We start from the raw sequence: 13,692 nt of genomic DNA on the forward strand, positions 1-13,692 counted from the left end.
CTACCCATTTGTCCATTTGTCTGTCTTTGTCTTTCTACATGTTCATCCATTTGTGCGTTTGTCTGTTTGTCTTCATCTGCTTTGTGTTGCCTTATTGAATATTATGTTTCATCCTGTTTTTGTCTGGCAGCGAAATGTTATTTTTTTTACCTTTGTTTTATCCCTCTTTCTTCTGGGAATATAATATTTGAAACTTTTTCATTGTGTGAAATTATTTTTTTCCCTGAAACGTAATATAAAGTCAGATTTTAAATTATTTTTTATTAATGTTTATTGAGACACCGTGATTTGCCAAGTTGTTCAGAATAGAGTTGTTTCAGGCATACAGTGTTCCAACACCAATCCCACCACCCTTTCCCTCCACCAGTAGCCCTAGGGCTCCCCTACCTCAAATCTGCCCTGGGGGCAGTCATGTAACAAATTTATTCCTTATTAGTTGTTTCAGTAAAACTTATAGGAATGGAAAATAGAATTATCAAAAAAATAAATCAATAAGTAACTTTGTGATGATGAATTTCTCTATATTTTTAATCTAGCAGGGGACAACCATATGCACCATTAGTGAGTGGCTTGCTCAGCGCTACATGATGGAAAGTTTCTTTATCCTTTACAAGAGCTCTTTTAATGCTTCTTGTAAAACTTGTCTCAAGAACATGATTTCCCTAATTTATTATTTTTTTTAAGTAACCAGGGTTATTGAGATAATTGCCATGGATTAACAAGACATATCATTTTTGTGGCAAGGATAAAAAAACCTCACTAGCCAGATGATTTCAGTTTGACAAGCCATGGGGTATTATTAGTTGTGAAATGCAAGCCAGCCTTGGCAGTGCTTATGTCTTGTGCAATAACACTTTGCTGAAGGCATCAACTCTAAGCTGTTCATTTGCATAGATGTTTAGAGTATTACTGGGAGCTAGGCATGATAAATTGTATTTACATCCTATAAAATGAATGTAATGTTATTGAATGGAGTAGTTAAATGCCTTTCTAAAGGACATAAAATATCATTTGACAAGCAACAAATGGATCTAAGAAGTAGTTTTTGTTTTGTGTTTTTAAAAGGGTATATTAAGGAAAAACGGAAAGAATTTAAATTTAAGAATTGTGCTCATTCTAGTTATATAACATTATAGAAGGAGTATAATGTTGGCCCAGAACTATTTAACATAATGGATGGCCCAGAACTCTTTAACATAAAGGCTTTTAGCCTTTTCTATAATTCAGAGATGTGCTTATGCACTTCTGGACAAGTATATATGTTGATAGTTCTCTACGAGCCTGATGTTATCTAGACAATGGAAAATAAAGATGCATAATTTTTTTGTTTTGTGCCACACCTGATGGTCCTCAGGGTTTATTTTTGGCTCTGCACTTAGGAAAAACTCCTCGCGGGGACCCTTGGTTGACTGTTTGCAAGGCAAATGCCTTACCAGCTGAACTATCGATCTGGCTCATGGGTTCATAATTTTTAATCCTTGTCATCAGGATGCTTATAGACTTCAAAGGAGAGACAGATACACAGATAATACGGTGCTGAATACTGTGGCAAAGATAAGTGCAAGTGAACTATAGTTAAGGCATACCCAGTTCATTGGGAGGATCTAGAGGTAACAAAAGAAAAATTTTCTGAATGATATGGAGTCTTTTTTTTTTAGTTGAGTCACAAATGATGTGAAGATATAGCAGTTGAAAAAAGAAGGAAGCATAATATAAAAGTATCCTGAAATTGAGGGACCAGCACAAACTCGAAACTGAGACCAGCAGGCGAGTGGTATTTCAGAGAGCCGTGACATACATAACTGACTGGAGCATTAAATTTGAGGGACCTCAGATGTAATAGGAGTGGGGGGGGCGAGCAGGGAGAGACGAGTTCAAGAAATGTTCGGTAGATCAAAAAGAAATGAAACTTTTTGACAGTGTGTGAGGAGTGATGTGAAGAAAGAATGATGATAGCTCCTAGAACTCTGGCTCAGGAAAAGTCCTAGCCACCAATAGCTCTATTGCCCCTTTGTGTGAATTAGAACACGGTGCCCTTTCTTCCTGCAGATGCAAGCCTGTGTATGACGAAACCCATCCTAACTCTTTACCTACAGCTCCTCCTGCGGAAGTGACGTGTGTAGGGAGCAAGGATGGGTCACATCGTCGACGTGGCCTGTGTAGTACAGTGTTCACAGCCGTAGAGGGCTGTATCTTTTGTGCAAATTACTGGAAAGAACAGAAACAGGAGACAGCAAGGGAGAAAATAATGAACTCAGGTGTCTATATGTTAAGTTTGTAGTAGTTAGCATTATTTTTCAGGTGGGCATATCAAGAAGGAAATGGGATATATGATTACAAAACACTGTAGTCAGGTAATTGAGGCCTACTAAACTTTAAAATACTATATATCAGCTGTAATTACAATTGTTTAAGGGAAAATGACCATTTGAATTATGGCTCTGATAGTTATTGTGTGGTACTACTGGATGGTCTTTCTCTTATGCAAAAGCTCCAAATAATTTTTCAAAAAATGTCTATTTCCATTTATTAATATACAGAAAAGCATGATGAATTGCATTGATAAAATTTTTCTTTTTTTTTGATTGTTTCAGATTGCTGTGCAATGCCTTGTATAATTAAGACCTCTTATCAAGAATATCTTTGCTCTGATAGTGTTTCAACAGGCAGACAATGTGAGTATTGAAGCTCTGTACACAGATTCCAGTAAATCCTAAGTTATTGGATTGATCACTGAAGAACACCCCTCCCCCACATTTTATAAGAACAAATAAAATAATGTAGATTTTCTTGAAAATATAAATTCTATGTCAGGAAACACTCAGCTCTTTTACCATTTTCATAGTAATATTAAGCAAAAACAATGAGGTTTTTACGTAACTATCAGATACATCAGTCAATCATAGAAAATGAAATTAAATGCATGTTATTTTATTTATGCTATAACATAATTTTATTAAAGGAGTAAAAACCTTTTCACTTTTTTTAAATATGGTACTATTTTGCAGAACAAACACTGCTAAGGAGTGCTAAGAAGACAATGAAACAGCCCAATAGGAAAAGAAAGCTTAGCATGGATTCCAAAAGGCATTTGGATCAGGATAGATGCTTGGTAAGATATCAATTTCTGTATTGTTGCTCAGACTATGTGATCATAATTGGAATACAAGTATAATTATGTAGATCACAACAGTTGTGTTGAATTTTATTTATTTTGATTTTAGCAATGCTGGCGGTCAAATCCAGGACTTTAAACATGCAAAAATGCATGTGGTTACTGCTGAACTCTATCTCTGGCCCCAAGAAGTACTTTTTATATTTAATTTTTTTAAAGCCTATTTTATGAAGTCACTGTAATAAGTAACTTATTACTTATTAACAAGTTATTCATGAGTTATTTATAATTTCAAGTGTACAATGTTCTTTTAAAAATGTTTTAAATTAAATTTTCTCCTTACTCTTTATATAAACACTGGTGCCTGCTAGGTTGTTCATAATGATTCGTTACAGGCATTCAATATCCCAACACCAATCCCACCACTATTACACCTTCCTTCCACCATTGTCTCCAATTTTCCATACCACCCCTTAAGTCTGCCCTTATAGAAGACCCTCAGTAATTTATTTTATATTGCTTGTTATAAATAATTTGCTAAAAGAATGATAAAAAAATCTTTTCTTACAAGAAAGTTAGTGAAGATTGTAGTATCTTAGCATGAAGCCATTAAGTTTTTGTATAAAAGATTACTAAGATTTTGTTACAGGTTAAGACATCTTTTTTGTTAATTGAGATTGGATGCCTTCTACATTACACTTATCCAATCTGATGCGCTGCTTATCAGCATTTGAGATGTTGCTCCAGGAAGTCCAAAAATTTTAAATGGGGTGATACAGCTGGAGTTCAGCTTTTAACTGGATAGCGGCTTTTGGGCATGTGTGTGACTGCCAGGGCTTCCAGAAGTACAGGGACATGGGGATAGGTAGCTCATACCCAACTTCTTTAAATCCTGGATATTTTAGACATAAAACCCACGTACCTGAGTTTTGTCAGCAGATTAATTTCTGGGTGACAAAAGGAGAGAGAATGAGGGGGAATGCCCTACCACAGAGGTTGGATGGGGTGGGGGTGGTGGGAGGGATACTGGGAACATTGGTGTCGGAGAATGGGCACTGGTGGAGGGATGGGTAAACGATTACTGTATGACAAATGCGAACACGGAAGTTCATAAGCTTGTAACTGTACCTCATGGTGATTCACTAATAAAATTTTTTTAATTAAAAATAAATAAATAAATAAAAATTAAAAATTAGGAAAAATAAATTCTGGGTGAGACTTGTCCTGAGCAGTGGAGTCTGGCAGGGAACATGGTGGCAGTTGTGAAGTGTGGAAGTTTTTGGCTACTGAGGCTGGGCTGACATCCCCCTTTCCCACCTTAGAGAAACTCAGGTTTACAGTGTTCTAACACCAAGCCCTTCATCAGTTCCAATTTTTAAATCAGATGAGACTGGTTGAGTTTTACGAATAATGGAATATAAATTTCATTAAAATTGGTACATTTTGAAGGTTATAGTAACTTTAGAGTGAAGGGAGACCTCTTTGAGCAAGATGAGTTAACTGATTAGTTATCAACACAGAGAGTGAACCATCCAGAAGTACTGAGTCGGTCAGGGCTCTCCAGAGATGCAGAAACAATGGCCAACTCCACAGTCTTTGTGCCCTGTAGTCGGGAATGATCTCGGTTCACTCACTGGGACTTGCTCACACTACCTGCTTTACACAAAGTGTTACTTAAATGTTAACCACATGTAAAACTACTTTCACAGTAACATCTGAAGGGATAATGACAGTTGTAAGGGTAAGTTTATTATGCTTGTTACCTGGACTATTTAATTTTTTTTTTATTTTATAAGGTGGTTCACAATATTCAATCACATCCAATATTCAAACACCAATTCCACCACCATTACACCCTCCCACCACCATATTTGGTAGGTTTCCATCCCAAGCCCCAATCTTTGTCCCAAAGCACAACTGAAATAATATATTTTGTATTGTTAGTTACCAAAAACCATTGAAAATGCTACAAAAAAGTACCCATAGAGGAAACAGTGTGAAGATTGTTCTGTTTTGGCAGGGGCCATTAAGAAATTCTTTAGGATATTACTAACACATTGTTAAAGGTTGAGTGATGTGAGCTTTTGCATATGAAAATATGTTTATATTCATATAAACATAAATTACCCTCTATGATTGGTTGCCTACTATTTGAACCCCATCAGATGTGGTGTGGTACTCTTGGAGAATGGGTAGGGAGTGTCTCATAGGTTCACTCATGCGTGAGACTCGGCCCGAGTGTAGGGAGCGGCCTTGAGCATAGTGGAGTTTGGGTTCTGGAGGTTTTCAGCTGCCGGGGCTGGGTCCCTTGGGGGGGGCTCTCTCGCCCACCCCCCTCTGGGGCACCCTGAGTGAAACAGTCTGTTGTGGGTTCTGGTGACATGGCTATGGCGGGCATCATGTTGCTCCCTTCCAGGAGAAAAATCCATGTGTTCTGGGTGATGGCTGATGACGAGATTATCTGATGCTGGCAGGAGATGGGTTATGGGCGTGATCCCTGGGTGGCGGAGACAGGGGGAAACGGCAGAAGATCTCTGCTCCTGGTTTCATTGAACCCAGTGGACTTTTTCTTTTTGACAGACTTTTTATCCTGTAACTTTAACTTTGGACAGAAGTGATAGGAACATTTCCTTGGTGGCTATTTTCAGATATAATGGGCCATTAGCTATTTTTGTTAGCAATCCTTCAGTGGACGCTCATCATTTATTCTGATGTATATTTGAGGCTGTTTATGTGTATTTGTAGTTTCATATTTATATATTATAACTGGTAAGATAATCCAGTGTTATATGTTCTTTATACATTTGGCACAGTGTTAGGTGTTGTTTGAGGAACTCCAGGAATTAAATGAGATGTGTCAAATGATGATCTGATCTGAGGTTGTTTTGGGTATGTTAAATATAGTTCTGTGTCAAGATGCAGAGCTGTTTCTCAGAGTCACTAGGAGGACGGCCAGGGAAAGAGAGGCCAGAAGTCTAATTCCGGGGCCTACATCTGTTTCAGCTCACAAACTAGTCTCACCAGATAGAAGTATCTAATTGTATCCCTGAGGACTTTCTGACAGATTGTTTGGAACATACCTGGGAAGTCCTGCACTGGTTTCAGGCGAGGATGCCAATCTTCTCAGAATTTCAGGTTTGCTGTGTCATGTTCTCTGAGATGACAGAGTATTTGGTGTCATCTGATGCCAGTTATTCTTGGATATTCTCCAGCTGTGGTCTCCACACTAGCTACATTGCTGTTGCCTGGTATTAGCTGAGGATTTCACAGTATTAGCATTAGCATTAGTCGAGGGTTTCATGGAATGTAAATTACTGGGTCCCACGACAGATCTGCAGAATGGGGAACTGTCTGTGCAGAGCTCAGCAGCCTCTGCCTGTCTGCCCCTCTCTTCTTTGTTTCTCCCTTTACTCCTCTCTCTTATCTTCCTCACTATCTGTGTCTGTATAATGATCACAAGGGTAATAATTGCCAGCTGTTTTCGAGGTGCAGAGTAGTGCTGGGGGCCATGAGCGCCCTGCCTGACATGTGACTGTTTATGTTCGGGATTACACCTGTGGTGCTTGGTGGACCATTGATGACAGGGGATGATGGCATTGCAGTAGCACTTGAGCCATATTCTCGTCCTAACAATCTATATTTTACCAAGCCTCCTACTTCTACAAATCTGTTGCTTATATTTGATAACTATTGTCCTTATGGGAAAAACTTGCCAAATATTACTACTAATAATGATATGTTTAATTGATGCCAGCTTCTGAGTATTAAAATATTAGTGAGGTAGCATGTCTTGGATAGTGTTGATGTTCTCCTTTTGCATGAAGTTTACTGTAACTTTACCAACATCAAGATGACAAGGGAAAAAACCCTCCAACGCTATCTGCAGGTCTGTCCTTTCCTCTCCCACCCTTAGTTTTGTTGTCAACATGTAGGGGTTGGTTTTCTAATCTGGATGCACTGGATCTCTCTCTTGTCTAATTGCTGTGGCAAGGGAGAGGGAGAAACCTTGTCTTGGGCCTGCTCTCAGAGGGAAGACTTCCAGTTTTTAAACATTGAGTTTGATGTTAGCTGTGGGTTCATAGTAAATGGCTTTAATTGTATTGAAGAAAGTTTCTTTTATCTCCTTTTATTAATAATTTGTATCATGAATAGCTGATCTTGTCAAATGCTTTGTTTATATTTCTTGATAAGATCATATGATTTTTATCTTTTCATGTTTTGATATGGTGTATTACATTGACTCGCATATATTAAAGCATCCTTATATCCCTCAGATAGTATCTATAGTAGTATCTATCTGAGGGATGTAATCAGGCATATGATCCTTTTGGTGTATTATTGAATTAGTATTATGAGGATTGTTGTATCCTTGTTTATTAGGGATACTGATCTATAACTTTCTTTTTCAAAGATGTATTTATCTTCTTTTGGTATCAGGGACCTTATTTGCCTCATAGAAACTGGGAGGATTCCTGTTTTTTTTTTTTTTTTTTTTTTTTTTTACTTTTTGGAATATCCTGAAAAGGATTGGAAATAGGATTCTTTAAAGATTTGGAACAACTTGCTAGTAAACCTACTGGGGTCCTGGGGGTAACTAAATAATTACTTAATTAATTTTGGCACTATGATTTATAAGACTGCTAATGTTAGTGTTTTCTGCACACAACATTCTAACACCAGTGTCCAGTGTCCTCTAACCCTTGCACCCCCATTGCCATTGCACTTCACCTCAACTGTGGTACAGAGGTGGTATTGTAAACTGTTTCTTAAGTTCTCTTGACTTTGGCATTTGTTATGCCCTTACTATATTTCTTTATATTTCACATATTGAACTTTTATTTAGGGGGAGATCTTTGGTTACCATTTTGATTTCCTTGCTAGTAATTAGATTCAGTACTGGAAGCTTATAACAGTTGAAAAAAATTTCCATTTCTTCTATATTCTCCAGTATCATGGCATAAAGTTTTTCATACTGATCTCTGATGATCACTTGAATATCTTTTTTCATTTTTTGTAGTGACTCATTCCTTTCTGATTAGTTTTACTATTATTATTTTTTTTCTTCGTGAGTCTAGCTAATGGTTTGTTGATTTTGTTATTCTGTAGAAAAAAACAGTCCTTGAAGTTGTTGATCTTTGGAATTGTTATTATTTATTTTGTTGATTTTTGCTCCAAGTTTTATTTCCTTTCTTCTGTTTACTAAGAAATTTCCAGAGCTGAGAATTGCCTGCCTCAGATTAAAGAAGCAAAAAGGTTCACAAAAGAAATTTTTAAAAAAAGCTACCCAAAACACATTGTAATCAAAACGACAAAAGCCAAATACAGAAGTTTCTTACCTCCCCGCAAAGGAAATACACTAAAGGATCACAGCAAGAATTGTCTGTGTCAGTGAGGTAGCATGAGCAGAGGTGTGAAATTGGGAGCAACCCTGGGACATGATGACACTATTGTAATGGCTTGTGTAAATTAGCAGATGTTCCTCCTGGCAGTCTTTATCTACAACAAAATTTATCTGACTGATGTCAGAATATTTGTACTATAAGTTTTGGTGATAATTATCTTTGTGACAAAAAACTAATTCTTCAACAGCCCGGTGTCCAGTTTCTTTGTCTTAGATTAGAATATCTTTAAGAATGTTTCCAACTACAGTGAGTTTAAGATTTGGTCAGCAGTGAAAAAGTAAGATGACCAGGGTTGATTTGGGTGACCAAGCAAGTTCTGGATGACAGAGCAGAGGAAGTTGTATTTGATTTGGTAACAACTGCAGTTAATATACTGACACGAGGGGGAGCCATAGTTAGCTTCAAGTTGGGCATAGTTTGATGAATGCTTTTGTAATATTCTTCAATAGATATCAAGAAGTTGTCTAGGGTAGGATTATTTTATTTCTCTAACAATTTGTTTGAATCGAATCACCATGAGATACAGTTTACAAAGCTGTTCATGATCTGATTTCAGTCATAAAATTTTCCAACACCAATCCTTCCACTAATGTTCATTTCCCACCACCAGTGTCCCCAGTTTCCCTCCGGCCTCACCTCACGCCCCCCACTCCCAGTGCCATAGAGGCAGGCACTTTTATTCTTTATTCTGTCTGTCTGTCTGTCTGTCTGTCTGTCTGTCTGTCTCTCTCTCTCTCTCAGATTTCCCAAATTGAGGGGCCTGTGGGCATGTGGGGCTGGAGTGATCGTACAAACTGTAGGGCACTTAACTTCCATGTATCTGACCCAGGTTCAATCCCTGGCACTCTGTATGGTTCCTCAAGCCCACCAGGACTAAAACCCCTAGCACCGCCAGATGTAGCCCCAAAACGAACCAAGTGGAAGATCAAATCACACAGTAGAGGGTATGCTGGGGAAGTGGAAGCCAGGTTCACGCCGACAGAGGAAGGAGCCTGGGGGAACCAGTGCTGACTGTGTTCCCTGGAAGGAGAGCACTGGGGAGACGAAGAGAGAGACTAAAGATACTTCTGGTTGGCTAGTTTGAACAGGCCTGGTCTCTGGCTGTAAGGGCAATTTCTAATGGTTTATTTTCTGAAACAGGCATGTTTAGAACAGGCAGGATTATTACTGAACTGAAGGAGCCTGATAAAAAAGGAGGTTGAGGTGTGAGCTCAGAATTGGTTAGTTTGTATGCTGCAGGCAATTTGTTTGCTGTCTTGTGGATTTAGCTCATCTAATAAATTAAAATTATTTATTTAATGCATATTTAATGCTGTTGAAACAAATGTTATTTAGTGCTGTTGAAATAAATGAGAGGGACTGTTCCTTTTCTGCTTCCCCAAATGCCAAGATATCAAATGCAGAATAAATACATAAAATAGGGTAAAAAATACACATGATCAATTCAAATATTATAAAGAATTTTTATTTAGAGACATACAGTGAGGTTTTATTTAAGTGATAATAGTTAATGATGTGATTATTTTTTTTTAAACGAAAGCATTTCCTCTCACCATTTGCACATGAATTCCAAGAGCAATGGAAAGTAATCTCTTCCTGTATTTTTGTTTGTTTGTTTGCTTTTTGGGTCACATCCAGCAATGCACAGGGGTTACTCCTGGCTCTGCACTCAGGAATTACTCCTGGTGGTGCTCAGGGGACCATATGGGATGCTGGGAATTGAACCCGGGTCAGCCGTATGCAAGGCAAACCCCTACCCGCTGTGCTATCGCTCCAGCCCCTCTTCCTGTATTTTTATCTGCGAAATTCATTTAATTTTTCAGTTTCTATCCTATATTGAATCAGAGCAAAAGCAAATTTGAAAACTGGACTTGAAGTAGTAGGTAAAATTCAAACAGCAGCTCATCACTGGAGTGCTTAAGTAGAGTTTCAGTGTTTTCTATAGTTCTCAGAACCACCATGAATTATACTCTGTTCTCTTGGGAGAGGAGCAGCTGAGTGTTCACCAGGGGTTCCGTGAGGGCTGGATCTGACAGTGAGTGGAATCCAATGCAGCTTTAAGAGGAAACAAAATCATGCAGTTTGCTGCAACGTGGATGGAGTTAGAGGATATAATGCTGATGGTTGGCATACATCATTTTTGACCAATAACCCAACTCTCTTTGGAGGTTAGCTAACATTTTGTTTTAGCCCCCAACCTTAAATTCATAGTTTTTCCTTTTCTATTATATACTGAATTTTTCTTATTTTCTTACCTTATAATTTTCTCTTCCAGAAGATGGACTTAGGCAAGTGGAAATGTACCACTGCAAAGCTTTATTATTTTATTCCTTAAAACAATATCTCCCCCTTTTCAGATTTCTGGACCACCCCCCACCCTGTCCTCCAACCTGAAAATTTCATTTTCACTTTTCTCAATTCATACCAATTTTATTCGGTTTTCTGTGTGGATGGATAAAATGCCAATTTTCTTTGCTTTATACATTAGCTCTGTTTACTAATAGCAGTGTAAATTTATTCTTCTTTCAAAGATTAGAGCACACAGAAGCAAAGAATGTTAAAGTTAGCAGGAACTTCGAGCTTGTTTCTCAGCCTTTGTCTGACTGTGTCCCAATCTATCCTACCTGTCCTGCCCCTGGTCACAGGCTGTGACTCCCTATTTATGAAATTTTCACCTGTGGTCCCTTTGGAATACCTTGGGGCCCCATCGGGGACCATATGGCTCCCTCTAAGAAATATGGCATTAGTCCATGTAGTCTAATCATTTTTTCCTGTCTCTTTAGTTTACAGAAGGGAGAGATCAGGCTTAGTTGGCATATATCATTTTTGCCCAATAACCCAACTCTCTTTGGGGGTTAGTTAGGATTTTGTTTTAGATAACCCAATCTTAAATTCATATTTTATTTTCTCTTTTATTATATATTGAATTTTTTTCTGTTTGCAAAATTGATAAGACATAAAGTGAGATTTATACATCATAAGAAAAAAGTAAATTTATTCTGAAATATAGAATTATGATCTTTTGTGTGGATAGCAATATCCATAATGTTGATCTGTCACTGTCACTGTCACTGCTCATCAATTTGCTCGGGTGGGCACCAGTAATGTCTCTCATTGTGAGACTTATTGTTACTGTTTTTGGCATATTGAATATGCCATAGGTAGCTTGCCAGGCTCTGCCGTTTGGGCGCGATACTATCTGTAGCATGCCAGGCTCTCCAAGAGGGGCGGAGGAATTGAACATGGGTCAGCCCTGTAGAAAGGCAAACACCCTACTGCTGTGCTATTGCTCCATCCTTGATCTATCCAAAAAATATAAGGACTTAAGGAGCATGGGTAATTTAAATTTGAAGTGAGAGATAATGTTATTTTTGTGAAGAATATATTTCTTCTATCAAGGCAGAATTTCAATAGCAAATAAGGAAGTGTGAACCAAATATCCTAATCCAGTAACTGAGTGACAGACAGCATTTTATATATTTCTTTTTTATTTGAATGATACAGTGATTATAAAAATGCTTCAGAGACTGTTGTGCTCACATAATCAACTCTTGAATACGGTTTCTTGTTACCATTTTAGTTTTTCTGTAGAACCTTTATGAGAAGTGACTCCTGTTGTTCTGAATTATGTAAATTTTCCATGTGTTGAGTGGGTAAAGATGGGGATGAGATTGGGGTAACGAGCTACCATACAAAATTAGACCTGATTCAGTTTGTCATTGAACATGCAGTGGAACAGAGGTAGGTCTGACTGAATTGCTGCTTTCTCAATATTACCACCAGACTGTGGGCTGAGACTGGGGATACAGTAACCTGAGGCCTTGCTGCATGTCGGGGTCCACAGACCCTGGTAATATAAGCTGAGTGATTGTTGGAAATTTATGATCTCAGCTCTCACCTCAGACCTTCTGAATCGGGACCTGCATTTTAACAAGATTCCAGACAGATCATATGCAATTTAATGTTTGCTAAACACTGAGTTGCGATACATTTGATTGGAATGCTACTTTATTAGTGGAACATAGATGTCCATAATACTAACGTTGGATGTCAATTCTGCCAGACAGGAAGTGCTGATCTTCAACCTTGCCTTTGTGCTTTTGTTCTGAAAATATTTGTTGAACTTAATTAAGTGCCATGTTAGGTTTTGGAGATGGAAATTGGGTAGGGCACTGCCAGCCTTGAGAATCCTCATCAAAGCGGGAGAGACCAAGAACAGATGACAGGAGTGCAGTGTGAGGGGCCTGTTGCTAGGGATTTGTATGGGATATCTACAGCTCTCAGCTTAAACAACACAGGGTGAGGGGAAACAAGGATCAAAGAAACTTCCTGAGTTAACCTCTTAACATAAGGTTAAGTATGTTCTCTTGCCAATTAGCACGAATTTAGCAACATAAACCTCCCATTTAGTAGTACCACACATTTCTGTAGTTCAGATGCTCAGATAGCTGAATTGGATTCCTGCTCAGGATCTCAGCAAACATGAAGTATTGACCTAGCCTACTTTCTTTGGAGTTTGGTGAATTTTTCCAAGCTCTCTTGGTTGTGGGGAGAATTCAGGTCCTTGAAGTTGGGGATGAAGGTTTCTGCTTTGTTCTTGACTATTAAAAAGGGGCTGGCCTTGACTCGCCTTGACTTCAATATGCCCCACACTTCCTTTATTTCGGAGCATGGCAACTTCCTTTGGCAAAGCCAGATGATGATGACTCTTTCATTCCAGACAGCTGAGGCAGTCATATATCATAGCACAATCAAGGGATGACTATCTAATCACCTTTGTCATATTCTGTGATCTAAAAGAAAGAGGTGGCTTTTACTCTCCTCCCAGGCCCCCACTGAGGTGGAGATTTTGTACGATGTGGCTATTTGGGTTCATCTTAGAAACATGCCTACCTTGAGATTAATTATGAGGGGTGGCAGTGGGGTGTCTGAAGCTGCAGTACAGGAAGCTGCAGAGTGAATTCAGGGAATGCTGGCCAGGGAGAAATGAGTAGTTTTTTGGTTATTTTTTTTTTTTTTTTGCTTTTTGGGTCACACCCAGCGATGAACAGGGGTTACTCCTGGCTCTGCACTCAGGAATTACCCCTGGCGGTGCTCAGGGGACCATATGGGATGCTGGGAATCGAACCCGGGTCGGCTGCATGCAAGGCAAAGGCTCTACCCGCTGTACTATCG

The 13,692-nt window shown here is 38.6% G+C and overlaps 1 protein-coding gene across 1 annotated transcript in view; it reads left to right on the forward strand.

The window, feature by feature from the left end:
• Nucleotides 1-13,692, forward strand: part of L3MBTL4 (L3MBTL histone methyl-lysine binding protein 4) — a 487,327-nt gene that overhangs the window by 93,450 nt on the left and 380,185 nt on the right. Inside the window, exons 2-3 of the mRNA XM_055125658.1 lie at nt 2,595-2,675; nt 3,009-3,112. Coding sequence (XP_054981633.1) covers nt 3,041-3,112 — 72 coding nt within the window. The 5' untranslated portion in view covers nt 2,595-2,675; nt 3,009-3,040. The remainder of the gene's footprint in view (nt 1-2,594; nt 2,676-3,008; nt 3,113-13,692) is intronic.

This window comes from Sorex araneus, chromosome 2 (assembly GCF_027595985.1).
Source record: "Sorex araneus isolate mSorAra2 chromosome 2, mSorAra2.pri, whole genome shotgun sequence".
In the NCBI taxonomy this organism is placed as follows: Eukaryota; Metazoa; Chordata; class Mammalia; order Eulipotyphla; family Soricidae; genus Sorex; species Sorex araneus.